The sequence below is a fragment of the Rhopalosiphum padi genome, chromosome 2, assembly GCF_020882245.1.
Source record: "Rhopalosiphum padi isolate XX-2018 chromosome 2, ASM2088224v1, whole genome shotgun sequence".
Lineage (NCBI taxonomy): Eukaryota > Metazoa > Arthropoda > Insecta > Hemiptera > Aphididae > Rhopalosiphum > Rhopalosiphum padi.
In genome coordinates this window covers 39,774,449-39,796,121 of record NC_083598.1, presented here as the reverse complement: position 1 = coordinate 39,796,121, position 21,673 = coordinate 39,774,449, and the positions used below count along the sequence as shown (strand labels likewise).

At 25.2% G+C, this 21,673-nt stretch overlaps 1 protein-coding gene across 3 annotated transcripts; it reads left to right on the top strand.

Moving 5' to 3' along the window:
- Positions 1-1,308: 1,308 nt before the first annotated feature.
- Positions 1,309-21,156, top strand: LOC132920635 (huntingtin-interacting protein 1). Of its 3 annotated transcripts, none has more exons than XM_060983166.1 (19): positions 1,309-1,398; positions 11,172-11,305; positions 12,150-12,213; positions 12,316-12,515; positions 12,626-12,845; positions 12,917-13,191; positions 13,260-13,450; positions 13,626-13,731; positions 14,900-14,984; positions 15,256-15,344; positions 15,423-15,506; positions 17,448-17,579; positions 17,637-17,784; positions 17,863-17,940; positions 18,007-18,153; positions 18,228-18,454; positions 18,522-18,775; positions 19,778-20,007; positions 20,104-21,156. In XM_060983166.1, the coding sequence occupies exons 2-19, from the start codon at positions 11,222-11,224 to the stop codon at positions 20,256-20,258; spliced, it is 2,769 nt and encodes a 922-aa protein (XP_060839149.1). In that variant the 5' UTR covers positions 1,309-1,398; positions 11,172-11,221; the 3' UTR covers positions 20,259-21,156. The 3 variants fall into 3 exon arrangements, with proteins under 3 accessions (XP_060839149.1, XP_060839148.1, XP_060839150.1); XM_060983165.1 differs by lacking the exon at positions 1,309-1,398 and adding an exon at positions 10,242-10,877; XM_060983167.1 differs by lacking the exons at positions 1,309-1,398; positions 15,423-15,506 and adding an exon at positions 10,246-10,877.
- Positions 21,157-21,673: the final 517 nt, after the last annotated feature.

Below are 21,673 nucleotides of genomic sequence, written 5' to 3'. Positions count from 1 at the left end.
CTCACCTATTATGTACAATAAACACAATTTTCGGAGAACCAACTCGAGAAAATCAACCAATAGCAGTTGACGACGAAATCAAGGCTGTTAATTCAATGCACTAAAAACCTATTATAAATATGAATAAGGCATTCATATAGACTATGTAGGTACCTACTCAAAAATAGAAAAATAGAAAAATGTATTTTGTTAAATAAATTTACAATTTTATATATATTATAGAATAAATGGTACTACAAAAATATAGTTAATAATATACATCAAATATTATAATTATACTTATCTCCTATACATAAACAATGCTAGTCAGGTTTTTTGAAAGGATCAATAAACAATACTCATAGAATAAACCAATAACAAATTCACTATATATAAATTATTAATTATTATATGTGATAAATATCAAATTTAGATGAATTTAAGATATGAATTTATTTCCTCAAATATTTATAATAAAAACATAAAAAATATTGTTATGACTTGCACTATAAAATATTTATATAATATCATCTAAAAACATTCAAAATAAACACTGTTATATCTTTGAATGATAATAATTTTTCTGAATCAAATTTGTACCTCGTTTATTTTCAATTCAGATTTCAGAATAAAATTACGAAACATCATTCAATTCGCAGATTTTGTGGCTTATGATAATTTTATTATAATTCATAATTCATGCGTTAAAATATTTCGGACACATTTGCAGTTTTGCAACTAAAACTACCAAGGCGCTTATAAATGAAAATTAACTTATATTAATATTTAATAATGATTAATATATACCAATACTCTTCAAATGAATCGACTGATCTCAAAAATTACATAGCTCAAAATAATTTTTCATATTAACATTTGCTGAATTTAATTACTAATTATAACTTATAAGTCGTAAGGTATCATAATTTATCGCATAACACGATTTACAGTTCGTTTTCTGGTAAGTATTAATATTTTTCTAATATTTACAAAATCATTCGATGAATAAGTAGATAACTATAATTATATATATAATATAATATTAATTTGTAATTTAAACCTTATATTTATCTCGGTTTAAAAAAAACCTTTAAATTTTAATTATACTATATTATAAATACATATAGGTACATAATATAACATATTCCTGACCCATAGTCGTAATCGCACGATTTTTAATTGAAAAGAGATTTGTTAGGTTTTTACTTTGTTGATAAAACAGTCGCATGTAGATTAGCCCGCAGTCGTGGTAATTTAAACAGCATATGGTATATGATTATTATTTATAATATATGGATCATCGCGCAAGTCCACGAACCACTTCAGTACGTGATATAATCGCACCCGGGTATATTGCCCGCGTATTCCTGCATACAGCAGCATCTCTGTCGATCTCATACACCTAATCACAGCAGTGAGGTAAGTCTCGTCATTCGTCGATGTATAATATTACGAGTATTATAATTTATAACCAATACAGTTATATGAATATTGTTATTTATTATATTAATATTAAATAAATTATTGTATTACTTATTAATTTACCCCACACAATCGTCACCCGAACTCGTGGTGGTCGCCGTCATGAAACTTGAGGTCATTAGACATTACTATACATTATTAGCACCTATACTTAAAGATTTTATCATTAATTCGTATAATTCACATCGTATGTTTTTTGAACTATAGTATATTGAAATACCCCAGTAAGCCAGTAACTATCTTCTGCAAAACAGAATGATGATTTATTGTTTATTATTTATTACACCAATATTACGATTGAAAATGTATGCGTTATTAAAACGTCATCTGTACCTATTTGTGTAATGTGTAGTACGGGTCGAGTGTTTACTATATTCTACAGATAACTAAAATTTTATTAATATATAAATACATATATTACAGTCGAGTCGAGATAACTCGAAATTGAAGGGAGATAAAAATTCGCTTCGAGATAATATGTATTATTCGAGAGATCTAACTTGAATTTATATTAATTTATATATAATTTATATTTCTAGGGGAATAAAAAAAAATTTGAGTTGTCAAGTTTTTCGAGTTATCGCGACTCGACTGTAGTTAATAATTTATTATTTTATAAAATCTAAACCGTTTTAGCATATATAGGCCGTATATATATTTGTATTAATATATATATTTAAATAATACATACTAGATATATTATTATATTATATAGGTACAGTCATACAGGTATACCTTTAATATTATGTTTATATTTACATTAGGCAGTAAATAAATTCTATAAATTGCATCGAACATTTCATTTTATATTCTAGTAACTTATATTTAATTAATAATTTGTATTTTAATTATATAGTTTTGCCTTTTTAAATACCTACAGCATTATGGTACTCAATACATTATTGTATGTGATCCACATCAGATTTAAAATTAATATAATTAACAATATGAAGATAGTAGGTACTAATTACGTAGAATATACTAAATTTAATTAATATAGGACATAATATATAATTGTGTATTAGATTTCTCTGTTAAGCTAAGTAAACACTTTCACATTATATAAAAGACATAGTTTTATGTACCAATTGGATCCTAAAAAAATTTAAGATTTAATTTTGTTATGACATAACAGTTATTCTCTTATAGTGTCACCTTATTATGTGGCCTATAGGCTATAGTTATTTTTTTTATAAATATATTAAAGGTTATTATATCAAAGCAATTTACCCACATTTTTGAAACTGTAGAATAAAACAGATTATACTAGATTGATTTGTCTTACACTCTTAAATGAATACGATGAATAATAAATAATAAATACCAGACTGATGAGTTATAGCCTATAGGTAACCGACGAAGATAGAATACCTACATTTAAATTAAATTAAATTAAATACGATACCTGACTATTTTGTAATAAAACATTTTATACTGCATATACTTGAATTATGTAGTTTATTTTCTTTCTTTGAAATACTTCAAAATGAACTATTTTTAATTATATTTTGTATGTTTATACATATTACATTTATTAATAGAACAACCTTCTATCAACAACTTAAGTATATAAGTAAAAATTAAGACATATTACATACATATATATTGGAAATGCAATATTATAATTTAAATTTTAAAGCTCTGACGAGCCAAAATTGAAAATTTTCCTAGTTCAGAAATTAATATTACTTAAGTAATATGGACTTAAATTTAAAGAATAATTGAAATAAGAATAATGAAAAATGGTTGTTTTCGTTTTAGCACATTTCCCTTCTCACTTCAACTGGTTTATATATATGGCTATTTATTTAAAAACAATGTTATTATAACAAGCATGTTTAAAAATAAGTGTATATATTTTATTTTTGTTAAGTAAATACTATAACTTTTTATGATTATTACATTTTTATTACTATTTAGTATTTAAACCATTTTATCAAATTTTATGAAATTGTATTTAATATAGCAATACAAAAATAAAACTAATATTATGCATAAACTATGAGCCTACAATTCATATGTATATAGGTATCACTGCAAAAATTATAAACAATTTTATAAAGTGATGGCCTTGGAATAATTAAATACTGAATTTTTCAAAAAAAAAAATTTTTAGTTAATACTACATGTATTTATAAGTTACTTTTAAAATTAAGTGATTTAAATTATGTGCAAAACTTAATGATTAGTTGACAAATCCTGGTTGAAAATTCTTGCTATATACATATATATTTGGTGATCTCACAAGTTACAAGGCTATTATAGCCTTCTATAATATTCAAGGCGTTTTGCTAAATAAGATATATTTTTAAATTATTTTAATTTATTATAATATTTTTAAAGAAAAAATTAATTAAAATAAGTTTTACTTTTTTGAATGCTTGGATTACAGCATAACATACATTGTTATTTCATATTCCTGAATAGAACTCATATTAAAACCTAAATACTTAATATACTGAAATATTAATAAGAAAATTTAAGTACAGCCGGTATAGGTAAAATGTAAATTTAATTAAAAGAATTTTTTTTTTCAAAAAAATTGTCTGGTAATAAATTACGTCATAAAATAATGCATTAAAAAAAATTATTACATTCGAATCATTCCTTGGAACAGTAAGAAATACCTATAACCTATGTATTATTAATAAAAAAAAAAAATACTGCATTATAAAGGTAAAACAATTTTCATTTGTAGATTGCATATAATGCATATATTAAACTAACATAAAATTACGGTAGATAAAATACTTATGATAGATAGCAGATTAAGTGAGTTAGTACCCAACAACGTTAAAACTTTAAAAAAAATCAGCGTGTACTTTTAAAAAAAATCACCTAGTATAAAATCAATCTATTTTATACAATTTTGTGTAGTGTAAAATTTTAATCATTTTTAAGTTAGTCACCATAATATAATTTGAAGAAGCGATACATCCAAATTGTTTTCATTATAATGTAAAATTATCTATATTCTATATAGTATGCTGGGTGTGATCAGTATTTTAGTTAGGTGATAATATATAGTCGTGTTCATTAATTATTAAAAGTCTATACTACTGGAAATAATCAATTTCTTTTTATTGTATGAAAACATAGAACTTCGACAAATATTTCTTTTGTATCTCGGATAATAAATTACTTGTTACCGATAATTACCTTGTTTAAATATAAATCGCGTTTTACGAATGATGTCATAAAATCACACTGTCCGCGGGCCATATGCCCATATATCTAAAATACATGAGTGCCATTTACTTCTTAGTTCGTACGATTAAAATAATTATAAAATAAACTATTTATCTTATAAGTTGAAAAAGTACATTTTTAAAAAGTTTATCTAATTTTCAGATATTCTCCAGTGTAGTTTATAGATTTATTTAAAATTAAAAATATACTAAATACTAAAAATAAATAATATTATAACTTTGTAATTTAAAGTTTAAGCTAATGTACTAGTATTACTGTAATTTATAATGTAAGAAGTGAAATAAATAATATAAAAAATCTTCTATAAAATAGGTAGTTCAGTAGTTGGCATAGAACGTCGAATATATGAAATACGAATTGCTATATACGCGTACATCTACGCCAGCACTTAAACGTAATTCACGTATATTATTATAATAATATTATGTAGATTGTATAGATCATTGCGCTCGGGTCTCGGATAATTTTGAAGACGATTTCCCTATTATGCGCAATGCGCTCCACTTATACATAACTGAGCGTAGGTATTTTATATTATATACGATTAACTGATAACAATGGACACGAAATATCATAAGTTATTATTCAAAATAAATAATAATTTAATGTACCATCGTCCATAGGAGTTATGTTATTATACTATATCGATTTGTTGGATCTATGATATTTAAGCACGTTGCTGATACATTTTGTATAGTATGCGTTCATTTTAATATTAAGCTAATAATTTATTATTAAGTATTATGCTTTTTTTTCGTGGTATTATTCGTGACTTTACCATACGTCAAAAGAACGTTTTATTACATTATAGTTCACACACTTTCTCTTCACATGCGCATAGGTACCTATATATATTTTAACATTTAGTTCAACAATTTTTCAACACGATTGGTGTTATGAAAAATGTACATACATCGTCAAACGTTTTATAATATGTTTTAAATATATTTTCATCGATCGCTCAATTTGCTCAGAAATCAGATATCGTTTAACTATATATAAGTGTTATTGTTATACATAGCAGATATAGATATGGGTGTACGCATTTTTTGTTACTTAACTAACCCATAAATCATAATATAATAAAATAATTATAAAAATGTTATTTATGAAGATTTTTTTAAAAAATTAGGTCAGCAAAATTGAACATTTTTCAAACACAATAGGTGGTATATAAAATTAAAATAAACTTTTTTTCAAATTTCTTCATTGAAAAATAAAATTAGTGACCGCTTAATGGTTCCTAACGAATAACGATGAATTGTGAAACATACCTACATAATATCCTAATAATGACAAAATAATTAGTTCACCGCTAAATGAACGAATAAGCTACTTTTCCTATGATAATTGTTAATAACAAACAATATTGCATTTTCATTGTACTTATATATTACTATAATAATATTTACTACATTACTGCTGATATAGTTTTATAGCACTATACCTAATAATATGTAAATATCCTACATAGAGATACATATCATACATCATGTATGAGATACATCATACATACGAGTACCTAAGTACATGCAATGTATAACCCAGTAGGTGCAATAATAATACTATTCTTGTCTGTGCGGTTGTATACGAAAGGCTGTAATAACATTAAACACTGTTCTATTGCAGTTTGTATAGGTACTATACATTATACAGGCGACAATAATTACGTGAGTGTGTTATTATACGGTTAATAAATAAAAATAAAATTAGGTACCTATTAACATATTTACATACATATTTTAATATAGTATAATATTAAAAATTAAAATATACACATTTTATCCTCGTTTGGATTAATATTGTTTAATTACAGCCCTACCGCAGTAGTACAGTTTATAATTTGTATGTGTGTAATGTGTATACTATATTTACCTATATTTTAATAGTCTTTTAGTTCTGTATAAAAAACCTTGTTGACCAGTTAACAAAAGAAAACTAGAGCATACCGCAGCATCACTTTTGCCGTTGTTGTCGTAGTCCAGTAGAGCAGAAAGAAAGGCCAGTATGTGGTATATGTAGATATTTGAACATAATAATATTATTATTGCAGTCGTCAAGGTTTTGCGTCAGCTAAAAATTGCCTCTGTTAAAAACTGTTTTCTTCTTTTAATTTTCGTTGCTCACTTCCTATGGAAAATTAAAATAAGAAGTGTAATTTTATGTTATACCCTAAAGACATTTAAAGTATTCCGAATTTCAATGTTTAATATTTGTACTACACTATACTACAGCACACATACACATACACAGATGAAGCATAAAATGTAGAAAAAATACCTACCAATAATATTATGTTTAAATCTTATTTTGAGTAATAAACTTAAACCAAATAATAAGTATTAAGAATACGTTATTAATTTTTTTTAAATTAAAGTATGTGTACATTATATGTATTTGTGAAATCGATTTTCCCTGAAAAGTTGTTCAATTTATAAAATTAGTGCATGTCGGTTTGATGGTTTGAGATGTTCATTTCAAAAGTTGGTATTTAAATTATTCATTTTAAGAAATACCGTTATAAATGTTATTCTACAAAACTTTTAATTTGAGTATTTTTATTAAACACATCAGAAATGTTGAGAGTTTTATTGGTATAATGATATCAGTTAAGTGTTTATACTGTTTATAAAGTTATTACCATTTATACAACTCGTCTTGATAAAATATTCTGGGACGGACAATTAAAGGGGTCTGTGTAAGAACGAGATAACTCCATTTTTCAAAACTTTTCAGGAAACACGAAGAATTGTTTTAAAAATATTGTATTAAGATAAAATTAAGTTTAAAATCAATTTAGAATCAAACTTTAATATTTTATATTGACATTTTGTTTTTACTAAACATTTCATAGTAATAAAACAATGTTATATTGATAAATTATTAATTACTTGATTGACTGATGAAATTAATTTAAAATTATTATCGCTATTATATTACGTATACGTAATTGACAATTTTATCGATTACTCGTTTCAGTTTGTAACATAATTGAGTATAAGTTTTCGCCTTATAGAGTAGTGCACTAATTGCGATAGAATAGAAATATAGAATGTTAAGCTTAAGACTGATAATTGACCGTGGAGTAATTATATACACAACTTTTCTCCTTACAATTTACACAACAAATATTTTTTCCGGTCTAAGTAAAATACAAAAAATGGCAACCTATTATAGTGGGTTTTGAGATAATAGGTTTATAATTTGTTATTTTTAGTGTATATATTCTTGCATGCAGAATTATGCTAATGCTATGATAATTTATAATTAATATATACGTGTATACGAAAAACGATGGTAAGCAAAAACAATATCTGTCTGCCTATATTACTAAGTCACTAAATATACCTATCGTATGATATATATACTGCTACTATAAAGTAATTTATTTTAGTTTTAGTAGTACAATAATATGTATAGATTAGATTGAATGAATTATTGCAAATTTGCAAATTATTGAAATTGTCAGTAGGTATGTATAGAAAATTAGAATGTATATAATAATATACGTTATAACTTATAAGTTTTAAATATCTACGAATAATATTTTTAAATTATATAACAAAATAATAACTATAAGAATTTTATTATAATTTTAACTTGAATCTTTATAAAAATGAATATTGCATGCTTATATTAATATTTTCAAAATGTTCGATATTTTTAATCGGTATATAGATAACTTATGAGGATCCTTATTGTATACATTTTCAAGATTTCTAACACGGTGAAATTTTTTTTAGAAAAAAGTTTCTAATGTCAAATATCTTTATATATTTATAATCTATACTTCAAAAATTTTTAAAATATTTTGAAAATTTAATCAACTATAGAAAATTTTTGCATAAATCTTTAGTGAAACTTTCAAGAATCTAAGGTTATTAGTTTATTATTACTGTTTGGTTAAACATTTATATATATAGTGTTGCATTGTTTCCATTTCAGTTTGTAGGACATTTTTTCGTGCCATTCCATTGATTCTTGCACTTATATGTAGCACTTCAGCTAGATATTTTATAAGGAAGATCATTTTCGTATGTCGATGCAGTTGATAAAATTGAATCATCATTATATAGATGAAAATTACTTGAAATTAAGCCTTGAAGCGGCAATACTTATTTTAACCTTTCATTAAATCTAAAATGTAACTTAATCTTTAATGGGTATTAAATTATAGATAAATGGTATAAATATAGATATTTTAAAATATTCTTCTGAGTTATTAAATCTAACATTAATATACGTTAATAATTTGTCTATGACAGATACTATAGGAATTTAAATTTCAACATTACTTTGTAAAACATTTTTGTTTAGGTAGAGGATGCATATCTACTTACATTTACTATTTACATCAGCTAATACAATACATTCGTCTTATTGTTTACTTTGTAAAAGTTTAAAATATAATTATATATTATATAACGTTTATACTATATACATACCTCTCAGTGTCTCAACATTCTCAACAAATAAACTGTACATTATTGTGTATTGTATTATGTACCTATTACTATAGAATAATATTGATAAAATATACATTTACTATTTACAAGTTGAAAGAATTTGTTAAACATCTATACGAAAAATTTTTTTATCGATTTTATCTTTAGCCCTAATATATTGACGAAACTGTGGAGTTATTCATTTTTTTCTAAATTAGGTAATAATAAATTTGTCATCGCAAAAGAATGCATACCTAGCTATGTAATATGTAAATTTCGTTTGTATATTAAAAATTATTCAATTATTGAATATATGTATTATTGTTGTATATACAACTGTTGTATTATGTTATAATTAAACATTACTAATTTACAACTATATGAGTCAGTAATTTGGAATTTGCCTTAGATTATATTTTTTTTGAGTAGAAAACTGTAAATTGTGTCACTTTAAAAAAAAAAATAGTTGAATTACTATTAAATTATAAATATTGAAAAATATTATTAAAATAAGGCTCTGAGAGGTCTGACCCCTTACCCCTTAATTAGGTACTCCCTTGATACGAGTAGATATTATATTGAGTACAAATGTGTTACACTAATGTACTAATCACCCCCACTGTCTATATAGCACCCATATTTTTTAAACCTATTATAATGGAACTGTTATTTTATTTTATACTATTATTTTTAATTTCTTTTAGTACACAGTTAAAACAACTCAAAAACTATCAGTTCAAATTTTGATTTTGATACATTTTCAGAAAAATTATCTGCTAAATAATTTGCAGTAGAAAGGGAGGTGTGTATTTGAAAAGTAAACGTTTGTATCTCTTCGGGACACACCTTATGTACCCGGTGCAAAAAGTTTATGACAATTGTATGAAAATACTATTTTTAAATATATTTCAAAATTTCAAAAATCATATTTTGAATAACTGAATTATTAAAGAAAAAAAGGAATTAGGATGCTCAGTGGATCACGGTGTATAATATTATTTGTCGGCGTGGGATTGTTTACATTGCAGCGCAGTTCTAGGTATATATCTACACGCCTACAGCTGCTGCTGTGCCACCTGGCGCCGGGCCGATCTAGTCATCACTTCATCACTCGCCGACGACGTTTGTCCGTCTTAAAATAACGTAACTCGTTCTTTCGAAATCTGACGTAACCAACCAACTAACCGTCTACAACGCGCGTTGTTTCGAATAACATAACAACAAATAATAATAATATGTTATTATTAATATAAACATAAACAATAACAACGACGACGACGAACAACATTCAACAGTCCGTCGCCGCGCAAATGCACAATCATCACTCCTCCAACGTGCCCGACGGTAATGTCCGCAGTGTCGCCCCTCTCGTGCGAACCGCGGGGGGATAGGATCAGTTGGCTGCACTAAGGCGCCCGTAGTTCTCTCGCTCGCTATAATATTCCCCGCACAATCACAGACACAAAACATAAATAGCTCTATTTATTATTATTATTACTACATCCGGTGGTGGTGGTGGCACAGGAGGCGTATCAATGAAATTGTGTTGGAGTACGGGCAAGGGGGGTGCGGAGGGCGGACAGTCGTCGTCAGTGATAGTAGTGCGTACATTAATATCATTATGAATGAATCCAAGTGAAACGTAGTAAATTGAGTTTGTTGCGGGGGCACCGTGTCCGTGGCTCTGTGTACGTCGGTCGAGTGTTGTTTTTTTTTATACTCCGTTTACCCTTTCCCGCCCAATCAACGACGTGTAACTGGGTAAGTATCGTAATATTATTATTAATAATCTACATGAACGTCTTCAAGTGATTCGAATTCGCTGTCTCCCGAGTTCCGATACTTCCGGTCGTCGTCGTTCCGTTTTGTGTGTATCTCAAGTATAATATCGCTGTTATATTATATCGTCGCCGTCCGTTCAATATGTTACCGTGTTTCCGGTGGTCAACTCGGGACCGGATCGACAGCGACACCACACGAACGGAACGCCCGACGCGGCAGTCGTCTTATTAATACCGGTACGTCATCTTCAATCCGATTGTTCGTGTGTTGCAGCAAAAGTAGCGGCGGCGACGGCGGTAGATCATTCAATCAACTGTCACGTCATGTCGTCCTTGTCGTTACCGAGGGTACTGCAAAACCGGAAGACCAGTCTGGATCAGGAACGTGAACACTTTGAAAAGATACAAGTAAGATGTCAATAAGTTATGTTGGATTATCTCGGTTAACCTACCTCTCTGCCGCAGTAGTACTGCCTTCGCTATTGCAAATTAGTGTACACATATAATATATATATATGTATATTTATAAACCCTTACACTTTTAATAGATAATAAACACTTCAAATCTATGTCTTGGCCGCCCAATATTATGACCACTTGTTTCAATTAAATATGTTGATATTTTCAAATAATTAGAGATAAGGATTTCATTCTGTTACACTTGAAATATATCATTATTATTTCACTTGGCGATTAAATAATTAGTATTGATTATAACTAGTATTATTGTCGTCAATTTTACAATAGTTTTTGTTTTATTTTTTTATTGAACTAAATAATAAGTATCTCATGATAAAATTGTAGTAGATGAATCGAGTAGGTACAATTTGTATATTTAGTGATATTCTTTAGAGGTGTGACAAAAAACTATAGCCAATTTTTCATTGTAATAATGGAAGAATTTCATGTAAGAATTTGAATTATATACATACTTACATATTTTACATTTATTGGATTACCTATACTTATTTTGTTATTTTTTAATTTTTGGTATCTGTACTAATTAATAACTTCATTATTTTCATAGTTTGACTAATAAGTACTCGCAGATACTTTATTTTAAATGTAGGTACTTAATTTTATAAAAACTATCCCTGCTATTATGCTACCTAATCATTATAATAATGAAATTTACGTATATTGTGTTTACCTTTTATTAAAAAATAAATAAATGTAAAACATAAACTACCAATAACTGGAAAAACAAATTTTTTTACTATAATTTTATTTTGTATTTTATTTATTGTTTTAGGCTGCAAGTATTAGTAAAGCAATTAATACATTAGAAAATCCAGTAAAAGAAAAACATGCTAGAAGTATCCTTTTCTTAATAGTTAATAAATTATATAAAATACCTTTATTACTGTATTTCATAATTTTAATCCATAAAATCATTTCCTTATAATAAATTATTTTAGATGCTATTATAGGAACATTTCAAGAAAAAAGTGCTGAGACTTTTTGGCGTTGTGTCACTAAATTACCATTACAAGAACACCGTATTGTGGCCTGGAAATTTTGCCACGTGTTACACAAAGTTTTGCGGGAAGGTCATCCAAATGTTTTGGCATCATCACAACGACATAAAACACTTTTACAGGACTTAGGAAAATTATGGGTATAGTTAAATTTTTTTTTATCAACTTAAAAATTTTTTTTTTTATATTTCATTAAAATAGTAGTTTTCAATTTATTAATTATAATTGTGTTATATATGAATTTTTGAAGGTACATTTGAAAGATGGTTATGGGAAACTCATCCAACAATATTGTCAATTACTACTTACAAAATTAGATTTTCATAGACGTAATCCTGGATTTCCTGGAAATTTAGTTTTATCTGAAGAAGATCTTTGTAGAATTGGAGACAACGATGTTAATAATTATTTTCAAATGTGTGTTGAAATGTTTGATTATATTGATGAAATTCTGGGACTTCAGTCTGCAAGTGAGCATCATTAGGGCAACTTATAATTTATATTTTTTTGATTATGTGTATTTATTTAATTTTTCATATAGTCTTTGGTTCATTGGATATGTCTCGCTCAAATTCAATGACTAGCCACGGTCAGTGTCGATTGGCTCCTTTGTTGCCTTGCATATTAGATTCTGCACAGTTATATGATTTATGTGTGAAAATTCTCTTTAAAATGCATGCTACTCTACCACCTGATCTATTATCTGGCCATAGAAAACGTTTCCTAAGACAATTTACTATATTACGTCAATTTTATTTGGGGTCATCTAATCTCCAGTATTTTAAAACACTTATACAGATACCTCTTTTACCTGAGGTAAAATAACTAAGATAAGGAATGACTGATTATTATTATTATTAATATTTATATTATTATTATAACAGAATCCTCCAAATTTTTTGGTACAAGCTGAATTATCAACCTATGTTACTCAAGCTGCCATAGTATTACCAGATGAAGATCCATCAGAGAATAATAGTATGATTGGTGAACTTGTTGATCTAGGAATTGGGAATAGCGTCACCAGCAGTGAAACAAGTCAAAGATCTTTGTCGCCTGATCTTTTAACCCAAAGGTATATTTCATTTTTTTAATACTTAAAATTCAACAGTGACAACAAAAATTTAATTGAATTACTTCTCTTTTAATAATACTATTAATAGTATTATTTATATATTTATTGGTGTATAATATGCAAAAATTTATGGTTTTTTAAATTTTTATTACATAATTATGAATATACATTACAGAGATAACATGATTCAGCATTTACATGGGGAATTAAACGCTCATCAATCATTAATAATTCAATTAAAACAACAAGTTTCTACATTAGAAATGGAATTGGCAAAAAAAGTAAGGATTTTATTAAAAAATTATATAAATCAATAAAATCTAATTTTTTTATTATTTGAAAATATAGTGCTTCAAAAAAAAAATCTTTAAATTATTGTCTGTTAATTACTTCCAAAAAAATATAAGTCATTTTACATGTATTTAAAATTCATATGTGGTATTTTTTTTATACAATTAAAACAATGATTTGACATATATGTTATAAAAGTATATTTCTAAATGTTTCTTCAGATGTTAGTATTATTTTCATAACATTAATATTGATTCAGGATAGTTTATAGAAATTATTAAAAAATATAATATTTTAAATATCAAGATAAATAATATACACTATAATTTAAAGTTTAAATTAATACATTGTTATTATTTATAATGTAATAACTAAAATAAATGTACATACAAATCTTCACATTTCACAATAAAATATATAAATAAAATTGTATAGGTTGAATAGGATTGATTATAAAATATTCGTTTTAAAAATCTGTTGTTCTTAAAATTGATTTAGGTTATTTTTTCCCTCAGAAAATGTCAAGAATTGTAAAAGTGATTTCAAAGTTTTCTACATGATTTTTTTATTATTATAATTTATAGTAATGTTATATAAAAAATATATAGTTTTACGTAGTAAGTATAGCTTCATTGTAGGTTCACAACCTAATTATTTTAATTTATCAGAGATAGTCATTATGAGTTTTATTAATGTACCACAAAGCATTGGTTTTTATTCTGAAGGCTATTGACAGGAATTGTATAATTTTTGTATTGTGTTTTGGATGTTTTCCAAAAAACGAATTACTTAAGCAGCCAGTAATTGAATCTGAAACAATTTTAAACACTATAGAAATAATACAAACATCTGAAGAGTACATTGTACTTTTAAAATTTACACATTGTATAGATATTTTTCTATAATTATTTTTATCATACAAAGTAAATACCATGCATGTATTTTAAATACAGCCAATTGAGTGGTATTATAATGTAAAAAGTGACTTATACTTAAACATGGATGTAATTACACACAACAATAATTTTAAGAACATCAAAATTATTCTTTTTTTGAATCTATGTTTTTACACATTAAAAAAGTATCGATAATTTTTATTTTATAGTCATTGTACTGAATTAATAACTCATTTTGTTTATTTATTATTAAATTTCATAGGACAGTGAATTAACTCAAGAAAGACTTATCAGAGATGATTTATTGCATCAAGTAAATTCTATGGACAATTTTGATGAATTAGATAGTAAGTTATCATATAATATACCTTTAGACAAAAATGTCCTGGTCCATACTATAGAGTAGAGTTATAAGTTTCATAAAAAAGGTATTTCACTATTTTCTAATATTTTGTTGTCTAAGTTTTTATGGAATAGACATCCAGATCTTCATTACTAGGAGCTCACTAAAAATATTCTACTTTGAGAATTATTATGATTTAAGGAATGATTTGATAATTATAACTGTAGTAACTGTTTGTTTAATAATCTTTTTAAAATTATAATTTTCATTTTTAGAAAAATATAAATTACTTGAAGAAAAGTTTAACAAGTTGAAAGAAGTGTATACTAAATTAAGAGAAGAACACATTACATTGTTAAGACAGGTAATCATTTTTATACAATTATTATTTACATTTTAACATTATGTTTTTAGTTTGGTGCCCTAAATAACTAATTTTTAGAAAGCTGCCGTCGATAAGTCACTGAAAGGATCAGAAAAAATGACTAGATTTGCTCAGACTGCCAATTCCTTGTTACTGTCCATTGTAAGCTATAGTTGTGTTTTACGTGATGGGCAAGGTATTGGGAAGGTGTAGGTCAATTATTGAATGATTAGTTGTATAAATTATGGTTCTCTTTATAAATTAATTGAGTTATACAAATACAATTTTTAGTTTATAACTGAATATTATGATAGTGGTTAGTTGGTCAAGGGTGTAGTGCTTGATTAAATTTATTTATTTCAATATATTATATGACGGAATTTTTAATATAAGAAACTCGTTATTTCTAAAATGTTTTATTTTTCCATAACTTATAATCATAACAATATAAAAATTGTCATGGTAATAGTTGTTTTTAATTTTTTGCTATTTTGAATGAACAGTTTCTTATTTCATATTCTTAACCAGAATATTTTTTGGAGAATCTCTAAGAAAAAATGGAATTTAAATGAATAATGAATTAAGTATTTGAAGTTTAGATAGGTAAAATAGTGGCCTTATGATTTTCAGGGCCTTTGATATTACTCAACTCATTCAACTTAATATACTAATTAATAACATATAAGTAATTCAAATTAGGTACTTAAAAAAATATTCTGATTCGGACTATGAAATTAAATATATATTTTGTATTTAAAAAAAGTGAAATAAAACTTAAATAATGATAACATACTTCAAAATAATTATATTATTTTGTAAATATTTGGAAAAATATTAGCAGTATTTAAAAAAACAAAGAGTTAAAAGATCATAATATAAATTAAAAATATACATACTATATACAATTTATAATTTACATTGTATGTTATATATAAATACTAAATTACAAAATTTTTAATAGGTACTGTATATCATATATTATGTATATTTTTATTTATTCTGAGGTCAATTAGAGTTTAGATAATACATTTTTGTTGGATAATTAAAAAATGTTATCTCACCAAATATTATACAAAAATTGAGTTCATTAGCTTAAATTCCTTATTTTGTAACAGCTATACTGAGGATATTAAATTTAAGTAAAAACTTAAATGTTTTTATTAAGTAAGTAAGGTTAATGGACAAATATTTTGGTTTCTGATAAAAATTAATAATGTACCTAATATATAAATTATGTCTATTATGGGCACTGTCAAAATTTGCCTTTGTATAGTACAATGTCGGAGATAATTTTATGCTATTTAATTTGTAATAGATATAATATAATACTTCTTTCTGTATAATCTCTTACATACATATGAATGTATGACATAACCAATACCACCTAATAAATAATAAATATTCTGAATGACATGAAAAATAGTAAACTGAAATTTACTATTTAGTGTTACAAATGTAAATTAATTGATAAAACACATATAAGACTTATCCAGATAAAGAAACTAGAGTAATTTTAAAATTTTAAACATTTATATGAAATTTAATATAATGGGTAGTTTTTTTTTTTTTGAAAATGTGTTAAAACATCTAATAAACATTACAGTATCAACATTAATATATAAAAGATTAAATTTTTTCAATTATAAAATTAATTTTATTGCTTTTAATATTTTGTTGACCTTTTATTATAGTATTTAAAATAAGAATGTATTTTATTTTCTCAGTTTTTATTTCCAATTATTAGCATTTTTTAAATTATTTCTTAATAACTTTTAATTACAAAAAAATTCTAAACTTCTTTTACCATTAAAAAAATAATATATACTACTTAATGCGGTTTTTGTAAACTTTTACAAGCATTATATAATATTGATAAATTAAAAAGGATGACTGGTTACAAAGTTTTGATGTCCAAAATATGACATTTTTACTTTTTTTTGCAGAATACCATATGCTATAAATATAATTTAAATGTGCTGTAAAATATTTTATTAAGATATTGATTAGTATTTATATAGTAGATAAATGTACAATATTGATGTAAATTTGTATATATTTTTATTTTAAATAATATTATATTTTAAAATAATATGGTTATTTTAGAAATCTGACGTGGACAAGCAGTTGTCAAACATGCGTACTGTTGAATTTAATATGGCACCTCAAAGAATAAAGTTTGAAGAAGAATTAATAGCACTCCAAACTACCGTGGATTCGACTACTCGTCACAATGATGTATAAATAATAATGTATAAATCATATATTTATATTAATATGTAATTTTTTTATTAGGAACTTTTGAGAGTAACTGAGCTACTAAAGACTGAAGTTAGTGAAGTAAAGCAAAAATTGACTGATGCCGTACAAATAAAATCTGATTTAGAATTAAAACTTTCTGAATCTGAGGAATTACGGTTTTCTATTAATGCTCTTTGGTTTGGTTAGTGTATAACATTATTTATAATATTCTTATTTATTGAACTTATTTGATGTTAATTCAGTATGTAATTTTTATTAGAATGCTGTCGTAAAATAATTGAACATACAAGTGAAATGTTAGATTATCCTTCTATGTCTTCAGCTACTTGTTCTCCTGGTATGTTATGAAATTGTATTATAATTTTTATACTTTATAATACTTATTTTCTTTTGTTAAATTTAGAATGTGTATCTTTAATCAAAGAAAAACTTATCAGTTCCATTGGAAAAGGAAAAGATGAAGTTGCAGGGTTTGCCCATTATGTTGCCATGTATATTGTTTTTGGAAAAGCTGTATCAAACACAAAATCTGATCTGAATGATGCTCAAAGTAAATTTTTTCATACTACTCTATATAATTTAAAGTAGATTTTGCATATTTTTTGTTTTTTGTATGACATATAGAGTTGTTGGATAAATGTAAACAAGTAGGAAAAGACAGTGTAAAACTCTTAACTGCTTGGCAAACTGGTGTCAAAATTGATGAATGTTGCAACAGTCTTATCAGTACATTGAATGATGTAGAATCCATGGCATTTTCTACGCAAGCGAATGAGTCATTGGGAGATTTGGTTGAAGATGAGCTTAGTATAATGGATAGAGCAATTGAGGAAGCGGCTAAACGCATTCAAGTACACATTGAAAGTTAAAATACAAAATATTCTTTCAAATAATAATTTCATAAATTTAAAATGATAGGAAATGATCACTGAGTCGAGAGCTGCACATTCTGGAATTAAACTTGAAGTGAATGAACAAATTTTGGATTCATGTACTTCCCTCATGGCTGCTATTAGAGTGTTGGTGCACAAATCACGTAAACTACAAGCTGAAATTGTAGCTAATCAAGGTTCTAATGGGTCAGCTAAAGAATTCTATAAGCGTAACCATCAGTGGACTGAAGGACTAATATCTGCAGCCAAATCTATTGGGCTAGGTGCTAAAGGGTTGTTGTAAGTAACAATTTTATTGAATATTAAAATAGTATAATTATAAAAATAACACTTATAATATTAAATAAATTGGTTTCTAGAAGATTGCAATATTTTGTCCACATTATTTTATTTAAAAAATAATAGGATATACATTTAATACGTTTTTAAAAATGGCAAGTTAAGTTAACTTGATAAATATAGAAATATAAAATAATATAGTATAGAAATAAATAAAATTATAGTATAAGGTGATTTTAAAATGAGTATAAATAAAAATTCAGGTTTTTGAATAAATATAAAAAATATTTGTTCATTATTATCAAAGTATATAGACATAACAGAAAGAGATAATTATTTTTAATGGACTTAATTTTTGCTCGTAAAATAGTATAATCATAACCTATAGTAATGATTGTATTATTTTTAAATCATATTCTAAAGTCAAGAGAATTTTGACTTTTTTAAATTTATAAAAGAATTAATATTAGATTAATATATTTATATTTAAATTCAGATTAGAAGTATCACTGATTCTTTAGTCAATATTGAAAAAATATTTATATTTAATTAGAAACTTTTATTAACGGCATAAGTGCTAATTTACTTATTTTTTCATCATAATTTATAATCAACCATCATCATAATATTACAATATGCTATACTAAAGATTTCTTCATGTTGTTATATGTATGTTATATAAATTTTTTTATGTAAGTGCAAATGTTTTTATTTCTTATGACTAATTATTAGTTTTTTATTTAATAATTAATTGTATCTAGGATCTAGATATTATTTATTTTTAGAATTATTTTAGGTTTATTTCCTTTTAAATTAAAAAAAATTATTTTATATTGTTAATAGACAGGTAAAATATTAGATACATTTTAAATTCAAATTTATAAAGACTTGTCTACAGTTAAAGTTCTTATCAATAACAATTTATATTTAATCATATTCCAATAGTAATATTATGTTCATAATTAAAGTTATTTTATTAAAAATTAAATATTGTTCGAATAGAGATGCAGCAAATGAGGCTGTAAGTGGCGAAGGAAAACTTGAAAGATTAATAGTAGCTTCTCATTGTGTGGCTGCCGGGACAGCACAACTTGTGGTTGCCAGCCGTGTAAAAGCTTCACAAAACAGCGATAATTTGGCTGAATTATCACAAGCGTCACGTAATGTTACTAATGCTACTGCTACAGTGGTAGCCACTGCCAAATCTTGTGCCCAATTAGTTCAACAAACAGGTAAAAAAAAAAACTGTGATTATTATATTTAATATAAAGTAAATAATCTTTTTATTCATAATTTACTTATATAATTTTTTTTTTTTAATTTTTCAGAAGACCTAGACTTAGGTGTCCTGAATGAACACCAAACCAAACGTTTAGAAATCGAGTGCCAAGTTCGTGTGTTAGAGTTAGAGTCATCATTAGAAAAAGAAAGAATGAAATTATCTGCATTGCGTAAATTACATTACCAAGAAGATCAAAGTTAGCGAACAAAGTATAAATTTCCTCTAATAATTTGTCTATTGTATCAAATTTAATCTGCTTCCAAATAATATTTTTCTTCTTATAATTTGACCACTAAGTTTATATTTTTATACTGCTCAAACTACTACTATTAGACATATTACGTGTTTTAACTTTTATTCCATTTTAAGCTTAATAAATTATTGATGTTTTCTTTATTATATTTACATTCATGAAAACTGATTTAGTAACCTAACTATATGGCTGTTAAATAATAATATATAGTATCAGTTTCAGAGATCTCTTTACTCATGTTTCTAAAGTTATTTTTAAACAAAATAAAATCGCCAGTCAAACATTGAATTTTTAGGACTTTGGGTACAATAACTATAAAATTATTTATTTAAAATAATTTATATTCCATTTTTATTTTACTTTTTATTGAGCATGCTTGAAAAAAAATTACTTTCATATTTTTTTTTAATGTTATTTCACTTGTTGACGTTTATATTAAAAAAGTTATGTAGTTTGTATCTTAATGTTGTATAATAATGATGTATTGAACAAAATAATCTAATATTTATTGTTAAAATAATGGATATTATGTTTATTATAAATTATATTGTAGTTGTTGCGCATGCGAACAATTAGATATAAGTTATTATGTTTTTATACATTTTTTTAAAACCTTAACATAGCAAATGTAAGTTAAAACTTTTTCTATTACTTTATTTTGTGGCATATTTTATAATTTTTCTACTTAGCTTACTTATTGGGCCATTGATCTGCGCCAATTCACAAATATTATTGTTAATCATTGTAACCTAACCAAATATTAAATTATGTTTCCTTTTTTTTATATTATATAATTATTATTATTATACATCTTATATAATAAAATGTGAACTATTACTTTTATTATTTGAACGACCACAATTTTGTCATATCCTTAAATGTTCTCCAGTGTCATCATGTGTTGCAAATTATCTCTCAGACACCGCAATCATAGTAGTAATATAAGTACTATATGTAGTATGTAATAACCTTTTTGAAAATGAAGGTTGTAGGTATAGTATAACTTACTATTTCAACATTGGCTTTACACAAATACACAATTACTCTGTTAACTTAAATTAATTTGTAATATTATAACTCATTAGTTACAATATGAAATTGTTAACATATTATTATAATATAGTATAATAAAATATAAGTGCTTGGATTATAATATTCCTAAGTTAATAGGGAATTCAGATAATAATTAGTATTAATTTCTATGACATAAAGTTGGTAATTTTATTATACCCACCAAATATAATCATTAATTCTATAAATTTATAAATGATTTTGGATTACGAATTCATAAAATTTATACAAGATTTCTCGTAAGTTATCAACCTATAATAAAAAAAATGTTTTACCGGAGAGACATTAATTT